This window comes from Rhincodon typus, chromosome 16 (assembly GCF_021869965.1).
Source record: "Rhincodon typus isolate 14 chromosome 16, sRhiTyp1.1, whole genome shotgun sequence".
NCBI classification, from domain to species: Eukaryota; Metazoa; Chordata; class Chondrichthyes; order Orectolobiformes; family Rhincodontidae; genus Rhincodon; species Rhincodon typus.
This window is the reverse complement of record NC_063347.1, coordinates 30,549,641-30,570,814: the sequence shown is the minus strand read 5'-3', so window position 1 is coordinate 30,570,814 and position 21,174 is coordinate 30,549,641. Positions and strand designations below refer to the sequence as shown.

Here is a 21,174-nt window from a genome sequence, read left to right as displayed (position 1 = left end):
ACAACAGATTTCATCAGTCTTGGGCCTCTCTTCTGTTACAAATTGAAATACTTCCGACAGACAGAGAATTTAAAAATATAGGGAATTTCAAGTACATGGGAACTACTCTGGAAAAGAAAAGATATTATCTTCAGAAGAACAATCAACTGACATGGGCTGCAAACTCTTTAGAATTTCAAGACCACCAAAGAAACATTAAAATGCATAATTTTTTTGTTGGTTTTCCAAATCCACCTCCCACCTCATATCTTGTTCTCTGCAGCATGCTACAGTGGTTTGTAGGGATGGGTTTTGCCTTTTTAAAAGGTTGTATAGCATTATTGTAAGGTCACTCAAGTAAATTAACTCCTTAATTTTGTTACCATAAGAGACAAGTTTGGTTTATTTTCTCAAATAGATTTACACATGATCAAATATATATTGAATTCTACAAGGAACAAAGGAACAAAATACAGTATAGCACAGGACCAAGCCCTTCAGCCCACCAAGCCTGCACCGATACATGATGCCTTTCTAAAGTAAAATCTTTTTGTCTCTACACGAACTGTGTCTCTCTATTCCCTGCCTATTCTTGTAAATGTTAAAATGCCTCTTAAACATAGCTATTGTATTTGTTTCGACCATCTCCCCTGGCAGCGTGTTCCAGGCATTTTCCACCCTCTGTCTAAAAGGACATGTTTTAAATAAAAACCAAGTTTTGATATATATCCAATCTCAGGAGTGAAGAGGAAGTTATTCAATCCTCCAGACTTGTTCATGAAAAGTTTAACAACAAAAATACCTCAAAGAAATACGCTTGTATAGAGGTACAGAACAATTCACAATATTAAAAACAAAGACAAAACTACAGATGTTAAACAGTCATTGGTTATTAAATTTCCAGACATTCACACTAGCTTTCATACAGAAATCCCAGAGAGAACACCATATCAGAGCGTGATGCACCCATTTTTAACTCTTATGTACATCCTAACACAATGTGGGGAGTTTGGTGTACATTAGGAGGCCCTATTTAGACTTTGATCCTCGAGTTCTCGGTCTCCGCTGTAGTTGCTAACAGCCTCTGCAAGTTCTCTAGACTTTTCCTTAGTTGCAATACTCACTATCATTACCTTCATTTCTCTTACAGTTAAGCTTCAATTTAACTTTATTGGTTCCGCCAAACAATCATTCATTTTATTCAATTTAGCATGGATAATACCATTCCCTAAGCAAGGTGTTTTTGTTTTATTATTAGTTTATCTGACTGTTTGATGCTCTTTCCATGAAACAGAATACAGACAACCTTCTTGTCCATTGAATTTATCAAAATATGCGTACACAACTTGGTAAAACTACTTGATTTCTCAAGTAGAGCACACTGCTCAGTATGCAAAGCTAAGGAGAGATATAGGTTCATTTCAGGATCTTTGGTGTAAAAGTGACAGATTTTCAGTAATCACAAATATAACACAAATTCAGATTTTTATGTTAATCTGATAGAGATTAATGCTACATTGATGCCCAGAATTTTAACCATTGTGTGACACTCCTTACTACATCAGAAATAGCACCTGTTCTAACAGTAAATGGAGTGAAGACCTTATCAGAACATGTGAGCACATGTTTCACATAATTGGAGGCCAGTCACATCCTGTTTGATGGGCACTAAATTGTTGCCAAGAAAATATGAGTTGCACTTTAGTTGCAGTTCATGGCTACACAATCCTGTCGTGTCAAGTGGTAACTTGCCTTTTTCCAGTTTTGCATCATATTATAAAACCACCGCCTTAAAAAGTGATTTAGTTACAGTCTGTGGTGTCAGTATACACGCAGAGCATTTCCCCATTTCAAACTTACAACCAGTTGCTTTTGGCTACTTCCACACATTCGTTAAAGCAAAGGGAGGAAGGAACAGGGCAGTACTGTCAGTCCAATTAAAGTAAGACATTTCCAGGAAAATTCTTACCAATTAATACACTGCGTTCTGACATTAGTTGATGTCTCTTCCTAATAGCTGAACATGGTAAACATGCTGTTTCTCCGTAGTGCTCTCTTTCTTGCCAGTTTACATGGAATTCAGGCTCTTAAAATCTGTTCCTTTAATGTGAGATCATTTGGAAAATCAAAAATAGCCAAGGAAGGAATCCTGGATGTGCTTGTGAAGGTGAGTTTGAGATATTTCACTTCAGAGTTTCTTGAATCATGTTCTGAATCTCAAGATTCAGATAAATTAATTTGTAAAGGATTTTATTGATCTTGACTAAATCAGATTAAATCTGAAGTATACAAGATGGACCTGTGCAGAATTCCTTTATTAATTGTAATTTACTATATTGCAAACATGTTTTTACAAATGATCAGATTTCAAGACACAGGCTGAATTGTGAATGGAGAATTGCTTATGGACCTCTTCAGTTCTTTAGTACAAGCAGCTGTGTAGGATGAAAAGCAGAAGTTATTTCCAGACATTAATTGGAGTAATGATAAAAGCTGAAACTCAAATTAGACTGTGATATAAAAAATCCCTATATTAACTACAATATTTCTATTATAAATATTTTGTTAATGTGAATACCTTAATACTATTAACAGATAAAAAAAATCTGATTGTCTTTCAATTTGTAATGTAAAGGGTCATTATTAATTTTCTTGAATTTCCTACCTTGATCTTCTGAAGGTGTTACTCATCTGATGCAGTGTCTTTGGATCAAACACTTGCTCAGTATCTACTTACATTGACCATCCTTCATTTGTAAACCCAGACAGTGAATTTCAGATAGTTGTTCCATCGCTAACAGCATTACAAAAACTTGTACTCACCTACTCACCCACATAATGTATATTCCAGCCACTTGCTGGCAACCAGGATTCCCAGGCGATTTTCCGAGCCCAGTTTTGGTATCCTAAATGTAATATTAACCTCCAAACTGTGCAGATAACCATCATCCAATCTCAGTTACACTTTATGTTCAGAATACAACGATTTTCAATCTGAAGTTGCAATTACTGCAAGTCCAATCATGTAAGCAATGACAAAAGAAATTTGAATAAGTACATGAATAAGAAACGTTTGGAGGGATACGGGCCAGGAGCAGGCGGGTAGGACTAGTTTAGTTTGAGATTATGTTTGACATGGACTAGTTGGACTGAAGGGTCTGTTTCCATGCTGTATGACTTTATGATGACATTTGTGGTAAAACAGGGGTCACAGTATCATACCTGCACTTGAAAAAAACACCTTACGGAATCTACAGGCTGGTGAGCAGTGGTACACTTTGTTTATATACTTTATGTTTTGTACAGTTGATGAAATGCCACTCATGGGATTATCATGAATGAAATGTCTGGGCATAGCTTCAACAGGAAGCTTAGAAAATATATAGAGAATGATCAAAGTAGCCGTATTTAAAAATAATAACCAAAACAATAACAAATCAAGCAGCATACTGACAGATTTTCTTACGAACTTGATAGATTCAGGTTTTGCATTTGTTTGAACTCCCAAATGTTCAGGATGCTTGCATATAGGCTGCACAGCTGCAATTCTAAAGATTACACATTCAGAATTGATTGACAATTGAAAAGGAAATGGTAGATCATAGTTTGCTGCAGGATTAACTCCAAGTGCTTTTAGACTTGCCCTTGCAAGTTAAATTTTTAAAAGTTTTGCATGGCAACTTACTGGAAATGTAAGCTGATTAGATCACAGAGAGGGAAACTAGGCATCGAGGATATGAATGCACAGGGCATGATACTATCTCACCCCATAACCAAAATGATTGAAGGTTGTGAAATTGATAATACAAGCACTGGGAAGGAAGTGCAAATTTAAGTAGGCATTAGAAGAGAAATAAAAAGAAGAAAGATTGGATTGTGAGAAAGAGAAAATCGCAGATCACAAAAGATGAATTATAGGCCAATCAATCTTTTCTTCAATGATTCTAATTGTCCTTATTACAATTGATTATTTTAGATAGATATATATTTTTTACATAAAATGCAACATTTTACAGCAAGTTTCATTATGTGTTTTGCTATGAAAATATGCTTTAACTGTAACTCATATCTGGGTTGGGAAGCTTGGAGCAAGAAATTGAGGCCCCACCTGCCTTGAAAGGCAATCATAAAAATCTTGTACTAGTTAAAGGAAAACAGAGTTGTTTGCAGTCTCTTGACTGCAAACTTTTCTGAATCAACTTTTGCAATCAACTTTTCTAAACAGATGATCTGGTCATGCACCTTACAGTATTGCTGTTTGTGCGGTCTATCAGTTCAATTTGGTTGTGAAATTTGCCTGCAGTTGTGTCTGTGTTTTAATTAATATTTAATTCGGTGCAAAGCATGTCAGATGTCCCATGTCCATGAGTGGCACTTGATAAATGCAAGTACTTTCATTTACTTATACATAGTTATTTCTTGTTTGAAATAGAGATTTAAATCTGAAAGGAATCTGTTTGAAATTTGACAAAAATAAGTAAACAATGCTCAGCTTGCATCAGAGACAGCAAATCTCTTCTGAAAACATCATTCTGATTTTTAGTATTCTATTCATGCAATCTATTTATGATCTTCTGCTCCCAATGACGCCCGCGTTCTTGTTGGTTATTATGTTTCCAACCACGTGTCCCAGCAAATTGTCCCCAACAGAATGTCAGTCATGATGCCAGCAATCATTGGTAACCTTTTCTGCACATTTCACCATTCTGCAATTTTGTAGAATGTCTTCTTCAACAAGTGTAATACTGAAAACTTCAAGCCAATTTTTTCATGGATTTTCCAAATCTGATTCTATCCCCAAGGATACAAAAGAAATTTGTGTCTCTATATCTCTGGGAACAGCAGTGTAGAATCCTTTTACAGACAATTTTATATAATCCACTCAGCGCACCTGTCATTTTCTGCAGATAATCTCCCGTTGTGATCTAATGTTGATGATGGAAATCAAGGATTCAAGAAATCAAGCATTTCCTGTGCTAATGGAAAGACTGAACAAGTAAGACTATGAAGAAGTTTTTGTTTCTCTAAAGAGTAAAGTCGTGCACCATGGGAATAGGCTGTACTTTTGCCTTCACTACTGTTCCTTGTCAAAGCCATTGCGATAATATATGGGACTGAAATAACTCCACAGGGACTGGTATCCCGTCACCAAGTCACCCTTTATTTACATGTGCACAGTACACTGGCTGTGGCCAAACAGCTCAGAGTCAGTCCCTGAACTGACAAGACTTCGAATCCCCTGTTTATATCCGTCAGTCAGGGCTCCCTAATTGGCCCAGATTAACAATCACCATCAAGGATCTAATAGTCAATAAGATCCACCTGGTTCCAATCACTAAGAGACCATCCGTCTAGACCTGACAGGAGAAAACAGAACATATATATACATATAGATTGGGACTTTACTCCTAATGTAAAATAAATGTGTAATTCAAATGTATATTCAATTCAAATTGTAAATATTTCAATACTTTACCTCAGCCAAGGCAACAGAAATGAATTTGAATCTGTCATCAGCAAACGTTTGGGACGAAAGGCCTACAAAGAACAGTATGCTTTCATTTACAGGTAACTTTCCACCTCACTTTTGTATTCCAATTGCACATTTTCTTGTTGGAGAAATGAATAATAAGGAACATAGTGCCTAGATTCTAAAGGCATTATCACCAAATAACTCAAGCTCAAAACGGACACATCCTGACTTTTGAAAGGTTTAACCAGCCTATTAAAAAGCAAGTTTCAGATTTTGGATTTATTTTGTGATATTTCCGACTGAGTACACATGCCAAACAATCTCAAGCAAAGCTCATATTTAGTTAAATAATCTGCCTGCTGCACTATTTGAGCAATTCAAATTCTTCAGTTTTTCTTTCTTAAGTTTAGAAAATCTACAAAGTTTTGCAATAATACTTGGCTTCTCTCTCAATGAGAAATTTAAGTGGCATGGAAAGCTGATTAAAATAGCCAGAGGGAAATACTAATTGAACAGTGAGGCGAAATGATTGAGACTAAAATATATCTGAACAGTTCCTCTTTATCTTCATTTTCTAAAAAAAAAATTGTACCTTTTGGTGAACTTCAACATTTATCAATTTGAAGAATCACCCAGCATCAAGTATACATTGGTGAAGCATTAAGTAGTTTAAATACAGAATACTATAACTAGCATTGCTTATTATTTGTTTTAGTATTTCTAATCCATTCATCAACTATGAGTAACCTGAAATTAATTGAGAATTCAATATCAAGAGTGCTGAATTATAGATCATGTGTGTTCTGATGGAATTATCAAATTTATTTTATGTTACAGCAGGCAAAGAAATTGTATCCTACATTTTAGTGTCAGTGGAGCGATCAAAGAGTAGTGCACTAATCCAATGTGCTGTCTAATTCCCCATGACTTGCTTATTAAGATATATTTTCCCATTTTGTAAGCTAAATCATTGTTAGTGAGGCCACTTTGGAGTTCCTGTTGCCCTGCTATATGAGGGACATTATTAAATTGGAGAGGATGCAGAAAAGATTTACCAAGATATTACTCGGCTGGAGGGTTTGCGTTATAGGGAGAGGCTGTATAGGCTAGAAGTTTTTCACTGGAGCGTAGGAGGTTCAGGGGTGACCTTATAGAGGTTTATAAAATCCTGAGAGGCATAGATAAGGTGAGTAGCAACAGTCTTTTTCCCTAGGGTAGGGGAGGTCAAAACTGGAGAGCATATTCTTAAGGTGAGAGAGGAAGATTTAAAAGGAATTTGAGGTGCAACTTTTTCTTACAGAGAGTGGTTCATATGTGGATAGAACTGCTAGAGGAAGTGATAGATGCAGGTAAAGTTACAACATTTAAAAGACATTTGGACATGTACATGAATAGGAAAGGTTTAGAGGGATAAGGACCAAAGGTAGGTAAATGAGATTAGTTTAGTTTGGGAAACTTGATCAACATAGACAAGTCATACTGAAGGGTTCGTTTCTGTGCTCTATGACTCTATGTCATCTCATCTCAGAGCTTCATTTTCCTTCAATGAATTGTTCCTAAGCTTTTATGAATGCTTTCTGATATTTGCTGAAAGTGCTGTGATAAGGCACTTCTAATCACACATTAAATATTCAGTAGGTACAAAACTACCATTTTAAGAAAATATCGAGAATTCAACACTTTCATGAAGTACATGGGAGAAATGTTAGCTTTCTGCAGTTGAAGTCAGCACATGGAAAGTAAACATGTCAAACATTGCAGCATTTAATTAAGTTTGTTATCCAAAGGGGAAGCTTTAAAACTTTATCTTTGCTCGTGTGTAATGTAAAATGTTATGACTGCAGGACAGTGTACTATTGAACATGTTTCTATGTGTATTTTAGGCCAAAACTATTAACAGTGAAAAGAATTTACCAATATCCTGATCATCATGGAGACATTTTTGCAAGAGAGCCATATGTGGTATGGTTTTCATCGCGGTATACCAGTAAGTTAATGTACACATATATACATAGTTATATTCTTGCAGAAGTAAAAAGATAAGATATTTTCTGGGGCAAGTGAGGATGATTTCACACTGGCCTCAACTGTTCTTCATTGTAAGCTAACAAATATCATGGTTTGCTATAGCGTGTTATTTCCCTGCAATGTTTCTTCAGGTGTCATTCACTAGCTGTGCAGATAAGGAGGAATTCTGAGGTTACATCCAAACATTGTCTGATGTGAAGATATACAAATTCGCCTCAATTCAAATTCAGAGAAAATTCAAATCTCGCAATTTTGCGGAACTGAAGTCAAAGCAGCCAGCCAGGGGAAGCAGGGTTTGGGATATCATAATCAAACTAAATCCTATCCACATCCAGCATCCCTGTTGATTCATGTTCCAGCATAAGCAACCAGTCTCAGACTAAAAACAGATTTTTCCTGACCACCCTACCCTAGAAAAGTTGTGTTCTATTATGGGATGCTGGAGTATCATGCTGTCCAACATCAACTGATGGCGCTATAAAGTGGCGACTTATAAACTTTTCACTGTACTCTTCTGAGTACATGTGACAATAAAGTTAATTCAATTCAATTCATTTCAATTCAGCACACAGCTGGGGTAGAAAGCTGGAGTTTTCTGGATCAGGATCTGGATGTGTAAAGCTGTACCATTCGCTGCAGTTGGTGACTGAATCACTGCTTGCCTGCAGTAAGATTATTGAACAGATATGAAACTAGTTAGAATTAAATGTTATATTAACTATGTGATACTTAAATTCTAATGTATTAGCAATTTTTAAATTACCTACACAGAAATAAATAATATTGTTTGTATTTACTGATGCTCACAATTACATCATTTATGTACATATATTTGTTTGATCCCATAATAATTGAGCATTGCTGAAAAAAAGACATTCGGTCAAAACTTTATGTCTTCCACTCATCAGAATATTTCACTGTAATACCAATTCAAGGTAAAAAACAACATTTACATTGCAGAAATTTTCTCATCAACCTCTGGAGCAGGTGGGATTTGAAGCTTGGCCTCCTGGCTCAGAGCTGGGAACACTACCACTGCAGGAGGGAACAGCGCTGATTGGTTGGCGAATGGACCCTGAGCAATAGGGGTGTGGTCTTGGAAAATGCACCTATTAATGCTGTTTGATAGTTAACAGCCAGGCTTTGTTTAAATTTTAAACCAAGCAGTCTAGCCAGATCATTTCTCACTGTATATTGTGTGAACTAACTGAAGGCATTAAAATGCTCACTCTTAGTCCAAAACAGTACCCAGTCTAGCACAGGTTACCCTGAAAGGGTAAGGCATCACAAAAGTTTGAGCAATAGGTGAAGATTGCTGTTTAACCCTAATACCATGTATTAACAACACAAGTAATGTTCACCACTAACAGGAAGTATTAGGCTGTGAAGCCAAAAAAGATATGCTCAAATGAGTGATGTGGTATATGAATTTCAGTGCTGGTCTGATTCCACACATGTAGCCAATACATCCCAAAGACTGGTGGATTGTATCAAACATTGTGTCCCTTTGGATGTTCACAACAAGCACAATACTGACTGCACCCAACCAATTCACACTTGCCAAACTGCGCCTAACAATAGATGTGATTCTTTAATTGGACAACATTTGCTGGATAATCCTAAATTTTTGAGGAATTACACTGATAACAAATTTAGGAATGTCAGTTGGGCTCGCAATGTGATGCACTTGAGTATAGAGAAAGTTACATATATTAACACACAAGGCCCAGTTCTTTGCAGACAGAAAGAACATGTACATGCACTGTGCCGGTTTTAATTCACAAAGTGATTTGCTGGTTTATTCCTCAGGATAGCGTCCTGATCCATCAGAGTTCTCCGTCCTGGTTTAAAATTTAAACAAAGCTTGGTTGTTAACGGTCAATCAACATTAATAGATGCATTCTCCATGGTGATACCGCAACCAATTACAGTCCATTTGCCCACCGTCAGCACACTCCTGTCATGCAGAATAAACATTAATTTGCCCGTTGAATTCATATTTTGTGAAATGTGCTGGTGAGTGCAAGATGAAAATCTTAGCTAAAGCGTATTTTTTCAACCATTTGACTAAAATGGTTTTAAGAACATGAGAACTAAAACAAGTGGTAGGCTTCTGGACATTGAACATGCTCATGGCTGAACTTCTACATTCTACATTAACTCCAAATTATCCCCATTGTGATATACAGTAATTACATATTATATAATTGCATCAAAAGTTACCGTAATAAATTACGCTGAACAAAATTCAGATGGGCAGACAGACAAATAAAATGTAAACATAATGAGCTTCTCCTAAGCACATGTCTGTTATACCTCAGAGTCGTACTAAAAAATGATAATTTGCATTGTGAGATAAAATGTGTGTCATACTTATGAAGGATCAAAACTGTATTCATAAAACAGCATTCAATCATGAAATAAAAGATTAGAGATGCATTAACGAATAAGGATCAGACAGGAATGTAAAATTAACAATTCTCATGGAGGCTCAAAGTACACAAACTAGAAATTAAAAGTCAGGAAACAGCTACAAAGTAATTAATACATTATCTATGTTAATTACATGTATTGAATTAAATGAAACAGAATAAATTATGCAATGCCACATAACTGAAAAGCTAGATAGAAAGGAAAGATTAGGACTGAAAATTAAGCATAGTGAGACCAACCAGTCTGATATCAGCACATATTTGATACTGAAAGTTTACTTCATTGAATCCGAATTTCACACATTTCATTTTGTTTCATTCCCCATTAAGATCAGCCAACTTTTAAAAGGGGATCTAAATTCCTAATTACCATCTCAAAGAAGTCTGAGAATAAGATTTCAAGTTTTAAGAAAATTATTGTAAAAGCAACAGTGACTAAACAATACCTAATAGACAACTAACCAATAGACTTAACTCTAAACTGTCCTTTAAAATTACTGAAAACACCATGTTGCAGTTATACTTTACATCCTGCTCTCTGCAGATTAAGTTTTAATGGGAACCAGTTCCACATCACTCCCAGCTTCCAATGAGTTCACTTCCCTGTGTTTAACCAAGCTGCAATATCAAGTGACTGTCAAATGACATTTCTCTCAGTTTTTAGAGAATTTCAAATCTAATTGCCAGCATTAATGTTTACTCCCAGGAATTCCTTCCCCAGGCCACATCGGCATAAATCTTTCAGGGTCTTCAGGATGCCATTGCGATGTATATCTTTCACCAGAGTGTGTATTCCATCCTGCATGGTGCCTGGTAGCCCACAGAAAGATGACACACCATTCTCTGCTGACCACACCACCTTCAGCCTTTTGTCTCTCCTACTCTCTTTCTGTCCAACAGAAAACATCTGAGACAGAAAGTGTGTCCATAATTAGCCCAGCTGCTCTTGCCTTTATTACAAGCCCTTGCTTGCAGTAAGCCTCAACCTGGGCCCCATTCTGTCCCTATGGTAACAAAACCACTCGGACTTATTGTTGGGTAGAATTTGAAGACTACATAGTCCTCATCATTCCTCCATTTTGTCTTGAATTAACAAGATAGCCGAAACATAAACAGCCAATAAATGTTTGTGAACATAATATTTTTCAATGTGCTTCTACATGAATAAAATAAGACTTTTCCTTTTTTATTACTACAGAATTGCAGAAATGTAATTATTTGTGTTTCATACATATGACAAATTCCGATAATAATTCAATTCCTCTGCCATTCCCCAAGCTATAAGGCACTTTGTCATTATCCCACAACACACAGCACCAGGTTCAGCAGTCAGTGAAATGGACGCATTATATGATGTTTATGTGGAGATGAAACAACGCTGGAGAGCAAAGGTATTTGTAGTCTGGTCCTAAAGTGGATTATTAAGAATGATTGTTACACTTTGACTAAAATGGTTTTAAGAACATAAGAACTAAAACAAGTGGTAGGCTTCTGGACATTGAACATGCTCATGGCTGAACTTCTACATTAACTCCACCTTTCACATTATCCCCATTGTGATACAGTAATTACATATTATATAATTGCATCAAAAGTTACCATAATAAATTACGCTGAGCAAAATTCAGAGGAATGGGCAGACAGACAAATAAAATGTAAACATAACGAGCTTCTCCTAAGCACATGTCTGTTATACCTCAGAGTCATACTAAAAAATGATAATTTGCATTATGAGATAAAATGTGTGTCATATTTATGAAGGATCAAAATTGTACTCATAAAACAGCATTCGATCATGAAATAAAAGATTAGAAATGCATTAATGAATAAAGATCAGACAGGAATGTAAAATTAACAATTCTCATGGAGGTTCAAAGTACAAAAACTAGAAATTAAAAGTCAAGAAACAGCTACAAAGTAACCCAATTAACCAGAAAAAAATGGGCCTTTGAATTTTCCACAAATATTTTTGAAAATCATTTTGCCAGCTGTAAAAATAAATGAAGTATCAACTTTTGAAAACCATCCACAGTGACTTTAATGGGGAGAAAAGATATTCCAAGGAGTAACAATTACAGTAAGGTTGCCTCTCCATTCCTATTTTTACTGATAGGATCCAATTCCAATTCCAGCTCCTTCAGAAATGCAAAGCGTACCTGAAATCCAACTGTTCCCTTGTGTTGGAGGATAGTTAGGCACGTCAAATCAGAGCCCCTTCCTAACAGCAGTAGATGCTAAATTCTGTTAAGTATAAATGTCCCGAGACTGCACGTGTAATATTCATCATCTTACTGTTGGCATTTCTGTGTTGACTCGGAACATGTATCCGACCATCTCTGCCCTCACTCCCTGACAATAATGAACACTCCCTCACCCCACCTCCCATCACCCCTCCCTTACCCTATTCCCTGATGTTAATCACCCCTCCCTTACTCTCAAGTCCACCAAGAAATGTATACGTTTCAAAAAGATCACTTATCATTCTTCTAAGTTCCAATGGGTACTGGCCCAACCTACTCAAACTCTCCTAATTAGACAGTCCCTCCATACCTAGTATCAACCTAATGAGCCTTCTCTGGACTGCCTCCAATGCCAGTATTTCTTTCCATCGATACCTGCTGAACATGGTTGCTAGCTTTTTGTGATTCATGCAAATCATATCCTCTTGCCTTCAACAGTACTTCATACTTATGGGAGATTTCAATGCAGACTGTGAATACGTCCGCAGGAAGGAATGGCCAATTATCAGATTGAGGAATGACACCAATTTTGTTTGGCTAATTGGAGATAATAATGACACAACAGTAAAAGAGAGCACACACTGTGCGTATGACAGGTGAGAAAGTAGATGAGCTTGGAAAGAAATGGGCAGAACAATCATTCTGAATTATGTGAGAATGTTTTAAATTGTCTTTGAACAACAAGCATGTTGGAGTGAGGGAGGTAGATGATATTGTATAAAAATTATGAAATGTAAGACAATGCAATAGATAGGGATTTTTCTGTGTTTCCTTAGTTTTTAATAAGAATAATGTAATTAAATATACAATTTTTAACAATAACCTTATTCCTCATTCATCCAAAACAAACAAACAATGGTACCTCAGAAAGGAAGTAGCAAGTACATATTGTTAACTAAACTAACATCTAGCCTGGCATCCTGCAACTAGAAAAACATAGGATTGTCATCCAGTTATAGAATCATAGGCACTGACAGAAGACACTTCACTCATCGTGGTTATGCTACTCAAAGTACTTGTCACTTTGCAGATTTTAACCATGTGAGGTGTATGTCCCAGTACTTTGTAAATATGATGAAATTTTCTGCCACCACCATCCTTTCAGGCAGTGAAACCACACAACCATTTTTGCAAAAAAGTATTCCAACTCCCCTCTAATATTTTTACCAATAACTTTAGATTTATGATCTTTAGTTATTGGTAGCTGTGCTAAGGGAAGTAGATCTTTCCTATCCACTCGATCAAGGCCACTTATCATTTCATACACCTCAATTATCTGTTCGAAAAATAACAGCCCCAAACTGTCCAATATTCATATCAACACCGTCACAAATCTCCAGGGTGAACACATCCTTCCAATGACCATTTAATGGGAGATGCAAAATACAGCAGTATCAGCTGCAGAAAATGTAAGACAAGGAAAGGAGGAAACTCTAATCTGTAACTTACATTTAACTGCAGAAAAATCAGCATTCATTGAATGAGAATTAGGCATACACATATTGAACAAAATAATCCCACTGATGTTAATGAGATATAGGAAATAAATTGCATTCCCTCTAATGAAAACAAAAAAAAAGCCATTTAATTGATGAATGAGGACAATCAGGTCAACACAAAATCCTTCCCTTTTTTTCAGCTGATGCCTGAAAACATCAGAAACAGCCCAGCACATAAAAACAAAACCACGCTGACTCATTTGTCATCATCAATTAGAATGCAAAGAAGCAAGGAGAAAACAATTTGGTTCTCCAATCAAATTATTTATTTAACTGATATGGAAGAAATGAGTAACCACAGCAAATGTTAAAATCAACAGAAGCTTTTTTTATCTATCCTTGTATTTAAAATGTGTGTACACAAGTTGAGTGAATCTGCTTTGTTTCACATGTGCAATCAGATTTTTGCATTAATACAAATACGATCTTCACATCTTCAATGTGTGATCAGCAGTTTGGTGTTTTATAAGGACATTGAGGCTGATTTTGATGAACAGAATGTCTTTTGTAAATGCTCAGTCTTCTTCCTGTTTTCCAATACCCATATACTAGCCATCCTCCAGTTATAGAAGTTAGTGCACTCGTAGAACACTTTTAACAGTGCTTGTACATTATTTTATAATCACATTTCCTTTTATTTTTTCAAAAAAAAGGATTGTACTCCGTGGAGAAAAATTAGTAAAGGCAGTCATTCCAAATTCGGTCAACATATTTAACTTCAAAGAAGCTTATGACATGACTGAAAGACAGGTAATTCTATTATATCTTGTCTATATGGCAATTCTGCACAAATTCAGGAAAACACGCTTTTGAAAATAGTGTACACCAAATCATTAAAGGTGAAATTTTCAAATACATCTGAGGATTTACTTGTAAAATATTCTAATACATAGCACAATGTCAATCTGAAATAATAAAATCTGAAATAATTGAAATTTTGTAACTCCAACACAATAAAATGTCACAAAGTCCTCAAGAGATTAAAAAATAGTAGCATGCAAGAGCAAGGGGAAGCTAGTGACTGGAGGTATGATCGAAGTAGGCTGTGAAGTAAGAGATAGAGATAGCAAGGCAGATTTAAAGCAAGCATACATGAATCTGGTTCCAAGTTAACATAATATTAATGCAAAAGTGGAGCTAGAGAGGAGGATGCAAAGGCCAGGGTTGAAAGATCTGGACCATAGCAGTGATTGGGTGATAGAGCATGGGAGGATGATGAAGGAACCTATAAATGGGTAAAGGAATTTTGAGTTCAATAAGTTACAAGATAGGGAGTCAATGAAGGTCAGAGAAAACCGGATTGATAGATCAGTGGGGAGTTAGTACAAAATAACATGGACGGTGATAGTGTGTTGAATCAGTTGCAGCTGGATGAGATAGGGTGACATGGACAGAGGTCGGCTTTGTTGCAAAAGTGGGAGTAAGCAGTTTCGGTTGTGTTAGGATTTGGAGTTTGAATCTTAACTTGGATAAATGGGGTACCGTGGTTATGTACTATTGAGCACATGCATAGTGGACAGCCATGGAAAAAGATGAAGTCAGGGCTTAAAGTGCATTAAATTTCAGCAAGAAGTGAACAAACTGCATTTATACTAAACAAAGTTCTACATTATCACATTCTTGATGCTGGTTAAGCAGTTGGACTGGAGAAATTTATTTGTGGAACCAGCAATGGCAGACAGAAACATAGAAGATAGGAATAGGAGGAGGCCATTCAGCCCTTTGAGCCTGCTTCGCCATTCATCATGATCGCGGCAGACATTTAAACTCAATAGCTTAATCCTGCTTTCTCCCCATAACCTTTGATCCCATTCGTCCCAAATGCTAAATCTAGCCACCTCTTGAATACAGTCAAAGTTTTAACATCAACTACTTCCTGTGGTAATGAACTCCATAGGCTCACCACTCTTTGGGTGAAGAAATGTCTCCTCATCTCCATCCTAAATGGTCCAGCCAGAATCCTCAGACTGTGACCCCTAGTTCTGGCACACCCACCATCTGGAACATCCTCCCTGCATTCACCATGCCTAGTCCTGTTAGAATTTTATAAGTCTCTATGAAATCTCCCCTCATTCGTCCAAACTCCAGCGAAAACAATCCTAACCTAGTCAATCTCCTCTCATACGTCAGTCCCACCATCCCGGGAATCAGCCTGGTAAACCTTCATTGCACTCCCTCGATAGCAAGAGCATCCTTCTTCAGGAAAGGAGACCAAAACTGCATACAATATTCTAGCTGTGGCCTCACCAAGGCCCTATACAACTGCAACAACACATCCCTGCTCCTGCACTCAAAGTTCTCGCAATGAAGGCCAACATACCATTTGCCTTCTTTACCGCCTGCTGCACCTGCATACTTACCTTCAGCGACTGGTAGACAAGGACACCCAGGTCCTACTGTACACTCCCCTCTCCCAATTTACAGCCATTCAGGTAGTAATCTGCCTTCTTGTTTTTGCTTCCGAAGTGAATAACCTGATATTTATATTTGGATGCCTTTGTGTCTACAAGTGATGTCACTTATGAATAGCATGTTAGCAAGGAACAACAGAGAGATAAGAATGAAGACTTGGTATGTATCTGGAGTGAGAATATCAGGATGGCAGCAGGAGCCAAAGTAGGAAATGAGCTACTTTGGAAGGTCAAGAGAAAAGGAACCATGGTAGGAGAGCCCATAGATGTAACTGACAGTAAAGAATAGAGAGGTCAAACTTATGAAAAAAGATAAGTACACGAACAAGTGAACGTAGCTGAGCCACAGTCACAGTGGTGATGTAGGATGCTTTGAAACAAGAGTTAGTGGGTTGGTGTGAGGAACTGAGTGAAAAAATAACAAGTGGAGCTTGGCTTTCAAGGAACAGAGAGAGTGGTGAATGAGAAATGAAGAACAGTAAATGATCGAGTTCCAGATGTTACTACCAATGATTTACTGTTAAAATTCAGTGATTGTTGTTATATTGTTAAACGTGGGAGATAATTTAAGGACAGCAAATTCCACATGCAGCAGATAAGCTGGAGGCACTTTGAAGGAGGAGAAGGAAGGATGGTAGAGAGTGAATGGTCAAAGAACAGTGATGGAACCTGACAATGAGAATGGTACCATACAATGATTAGGGCAAGAGGCATGTCCAAAATGAAAACAGGCTTCAATCAGGAAGTCATCACAATTAGGTCAGTGGAGAAGGCAATATTCCCTAATATTGCATTTGAATAGCTGTATAAACAGCACAAAATTAAAATTAAACACAAAATAGTTGTTTAAACACAAAATTATGTCATAAAATTGGATTTAGTCTGTACCATATTAATTTCTTGAATACTCTTAAAACTGAAAAGATTTAAGGATTAATTTTCTAACTGAGCAATTCCATATCCAATATGTAAATGATTAATTTTCCATTTGTTACTTGCTTAATGAGTCAAATCAGAAATATAGTAATATTGCTTTCTCACAAATGTCACACGCCGAGACTTACCGTTCTACAAAAAAGTACATTTCTCTAACTCACAGATCAGAAAGATTAGGATAATGAAGAAGGTACTTGGTACCCATGCCTTTATTGGTTAATGAATTGAGTATAGGAGTTGGGAGGTCATGTTGGGGCTGGACAGGACATTGGTTAGGCCACTTTTGAAATATTGCATTCAATTCTGGTCTCCTTGCTATAGGAAAGATGTTGTTAAATTTGAAAGGGTTCAGAAAAGATTTATGACGATGTTGCCAGGCTTGGAGGTTTTGAGCTATAGGGAGTGGCTAAATAGACTGTGACTATTTTCCTTGGAGCATCAGAGGTTGAGGAGTTACTTTATAGAAGTTTATAAAATCATGAGGGGCATGGATAGGGTGAATAGTCAATGTCTTGTCCCCAGGGGTAGGGGAGTCCAAAACTAGACGGCATAGGTTTAAGGTGAGAGGAGAAAGATTTAAATGGGGCCTAAGGGGCAACTTTTTCACACAGAGGGAGGTCAGTGTATGGAATCAGCTGCCACAGGAAGTGGTTAATGCTGGTACAATTCCAACATTTAAAAATCATTTGGATGGGTATATGAATAGGTAAGGTTTAGAGAGATACAGGCCAAATGCGAGCAAATGGGACTAGATTAATTTAGGATATCCGGTTGGCATGGACGAGTTGGACTGAGTGGTTCGTTTCCATGCTGTACACCTCTATGACGTTGACTCTAACTAATGTGAACTAATTGTTACTGTGGTTCATATCTTCATGGAATGTGGGAAGTGAGCATTGCTGGCTCATCCCTAATTGCCCTTTGGAAGGAGGTGGTGAACCACTTTCTTTAACTACTGCAATCCAGGTGATGGAGCTACATCCACAGTTGTGAGAGGAAGGGAACTCCAGAATTTTTGATCCATTGAAAGTTAAAGAGAAACAATACAATTCCAAGTTAGGATGGTGTGGGACTTGGAGGGGGAACACAGGTTGTGGTGTTCCTATGCATCTACTACCCATGTCCTTTCAGGTGTTAGCAGTCATGGGCATGGAAGGTGCTGTGGAATAAGGAATTGAATACATCCAACTACAGTGCTGCTGCTTCGGGTTCAGGAGCTGGGGACAAAGCCAACAATTGTGACAACCACTGGAATTGTCCATGAATGGACACTGGATGAGGACAGGGTTCATCTTGACTGTGATGTTCTTCACAATCGGACAGCCTACTGCTACTCAATGTCAAGTCTCGCAAGAGGGACTAGAACTAACTGTGCAACTGTACACTAGTGAGAAAGCAAGATCTTTATGAAGTTTCATTCTTTTGCCTTCCGCTGCGAAACTGCCTAGTTTCAGCAAGCTTTCTTTTATGTGTTTTTCAATAGTGAAATTAAAACTGACAGTTGTCTCTTTTTCTAACTTTGCAGGCCCTGAATGTGAGTGACCACTTTCCTGTGGAAGTAGACCTGCAGAGGTCCCGAAGCTCCTTTTACTTTTTAAGATCTCTTGCACGTCCAAAGGGTTAGAAAAATGTTACATACAGTTCTATTAGCTTCAAATTGAATAACAAACATTGCTTCTGTTATCAGTTTTAAACTGTAGAATTCAGATTTTGCTTCATCATGATGTTACATTACGACCTTCAAATTCCTGTGTGAAATTTGCATGAAATTTTTCATACCTCAAAAGGGGTTATTAAGAGTTGGTGCCAGGGAATGTTGATTCCCTCTTAATCTGTACTTTTGTCATCTCAAGTATAAGTACTTTCTTTCCCCACATCAATCCTCAATACATTTAATCCATGGTTCAAAGTTAAATCTAAGCTCATGCAATCTCCTATATGACCATTCAGTCCTTGAGGAACTCCAGTAGCTCTCTAATCCCTAGTATCAAGTTTGCAAGGTTCCCATTCTAGACTTTGATTGCCTCAATAACTTCATTCCAAATTATCTGACTGACCTACTCCAGTAATATGTCCCAAATCATTCTGAATTGCTGCTTGTCCCATGCTCCCACAACACCATCGTCAGCAGCTACCTTTTTGATGACTGTAGCCCCACAATGAATGCAGCAAGATTAAGGCCATCAAACCCCATCTCCCGCTCCAGACATCAGCAGTGAGAATTCAAGAAGCGGGTGATTTAAACTGCAACACCTCACTTGCATGACTAACTCTTCATCTGTAATAGGAGGGAAACAGCAAGTGACCAGTCGATGTTTGGGTGACATGGACAAGTTTCTATTCCATTATCTGATGAGGAATTATGAGAAAAATTGCCCTAACCAGGGATAAGATATTATGGCAGAGGAGAAAATATACATTGTGCATAATACTAAAACCTGTGTTTTAACTTGTTGAAGTGGAAATAAATGGTTGTTAAAATATAACCGGCAATAAATTACAGCAAATGCTTTGATAAACTGACAATGATGCTGAAATCAAAAGAACTAACAATGTTGCCCTATCTGTCAAGTCATACAATATTGAAATATTTCAATAATATAACCTATAACCACAGTGCTTCCACACAGTATACATGAAGTTTTTTTCTGTGGAATGAGAATATAAAAATACCGTTAAATAAAATAAATCACTTACCCCAGTCAAGAGTTATTTTCTGAGTGTAAATAGCAAATTCAACTTCAGTTCAGGCTAATGATGCAGAAAATATCTCAGGATCAGAGGCAGACATTATTACTGAAGATGAACACACAATGGTGCAATTGTAAATCTGCTCTGCCTTCAGCAGTCTGGTCTTCCCCTTTTTATAGTATATGAATTTTATAAACCTCATACAGAGTACTGTGGGTGGAACTAGGCCAACTGCTGGAGTGGCACATGTGACATGAAGGGGTGAGTGTCATCCTATCCCACTGGGCCTCAAGATGTCAGCTATATTGAACTTTTACATGGGCGGAGTCATTTGGGACCTGTGTGGGGTCTCTCCACCATCCACTCACAAATATATTAAGGCTGTGATAGTTGCAGCTAGTGCCAGATCACACTACATTGTCTCATTTCCAGGTGATGAGGTCAGCGCTACAGCTCAGGCAGTGTGCTTCAGCTCCAGGGCAGGGCACAATGGACTGTACACACATCATGCTGAGAGGACCAGACCAGAATGCAACTGAGTTCATCACTACAAAAGGCTCCTAGTTCATGAATGTGCAGGTGACCTGTGATCATTTGTTCCACTGTTTAGAAGTTTGCCTCCAGTATCCTGACATCCGCCAGGTGCCCATATCCGTGAAAACTCTCATGTTCCTGCTGTGCCAGATGCTTTACAAGAATTGTTACTGGAAGACAAGGCTTATCCACTGTGACCATGGCTTCCTTACACAACCCCTTGAGTCAGCCAGAACACAGATAAAATACAGCCCACTCTTTGAGCAGGACGAAGGTGCCTCCAATAGATCTGCTGAAAAGAATACGGATGGCACGGTGGCTCAATGGTTAGCAATGCTGCTTCACAGCGCCAGGGACTTGGGTTCGATTCCACCCTTGGGTGACTGTCTGTGTGGAGTTTGCATATTCTCTCCATGCTCTGGTTTGTCCCACAGTCTAAAGATGTGCAGGCTGGGTGGACTGGCCATGTTAAATTGCCCGTAGTGTTCAGGGATGTGTAGATTAGGTGTGTTAGCCATGGGAAATGCAGTGTTACAGGGAAAGTGTAGGGGGATGGGTCTGGGTGGGATGCTCTTCAGAGGGTTGGTGTGGATTCGTTGGGCCAAATGGCCTGTTTCCACACTGTAGGGATTCTATGAACAGGTTCTGCTGCTTAGACCAGTTTGGGGTGTTTGGATGTTCAGTTCACACTATACACAGTGAGTCACAATTCTTGAACTGCACAACTGAACCAGGCAAAGATGGAATAATGATGGATGCTGAAGAGCTGGGAGAGTAGAAGCAGTCTTCCAAGGAGGAGGATGAGGACATTCAACAGCAGGAGCAGCACCTTCTGTATGAGAGAGTGCAGTAGCATTGGGTGCCTTGAGCCAGTTAGGCCATTGTCCATTTCCAACACATCCCTTCCTTTCCTTAACCTCTCCGTCTCCATTTTGAGGACTAAACTATCCA

At 37.8% G+C, this 21,174-nt stretch overlaps 1 protein-coding gene across 2 annotated transcripts; it reads left to right on the top strand.

Moving 5' to 3' along the window:
- Positions 1-1,733: 1,733 nt before the first annotated feature.
- LOC109929424 (deoxyribonuclease gamma) lies at positions 1,734-19,699 on the top strand. 2 transcript variants are annotated; one of them, XM_020529099.2, is made up of 8 exons: positions 1,734-2,146; positions 4,887-4,975; positions 5,461-5,547; positions 7,336-7,439; positions 11,191-11,303; positions 12,591-12,748; positions 14,305-14,401; positions 18,524-19,699. In XM_020529099.2, exons 1-8 carry the CDS (start codon positions 2,003-2,005, stop codon positions 18,620-18,622), a joined length of 891 nt encoding a protein of 296 aa, XP_020384688.1. In that variant the 5' UTR covers positions 1,734-2,002; the 3' UTR covers positions 18,623-19,699. The 2 variants fall into 2 exon arrangements, with proteins under 2 accessions (XP_020384688.1, XP_048462578.1); XM_048606621.1 differs by lacking the exon at positions 1,734-2,146 and adding an exon at positions 3,120-3,240.
- The last annotated feature ends 1,475 nt before the right edge of the window (positions 19,700-21,174 follow it).

Coding starts and splice junctions, on each gene's coding strand:
- LOC109929424 (XM_020529099.2), top strand. CDS start 2,003: ATGGTAAACATGCTGTTTCTCCGTAGTGCTCTCTTTCTTGCCAGTTTA. Junction 5,548..7,335: donor CAGTATGCTTTCATTTACAG/GTAACTTTCCAC, acceptor TGTGTATTTTAG/GCCAAAACTATTAACAGTGA. Junction 11,304..12,590: donor AACAACGCTGGAGAGCAAAG/GTATTTGTAGTC, acceptor TGCCTTCAACAG/TACTTCATACTTATGGGAGA.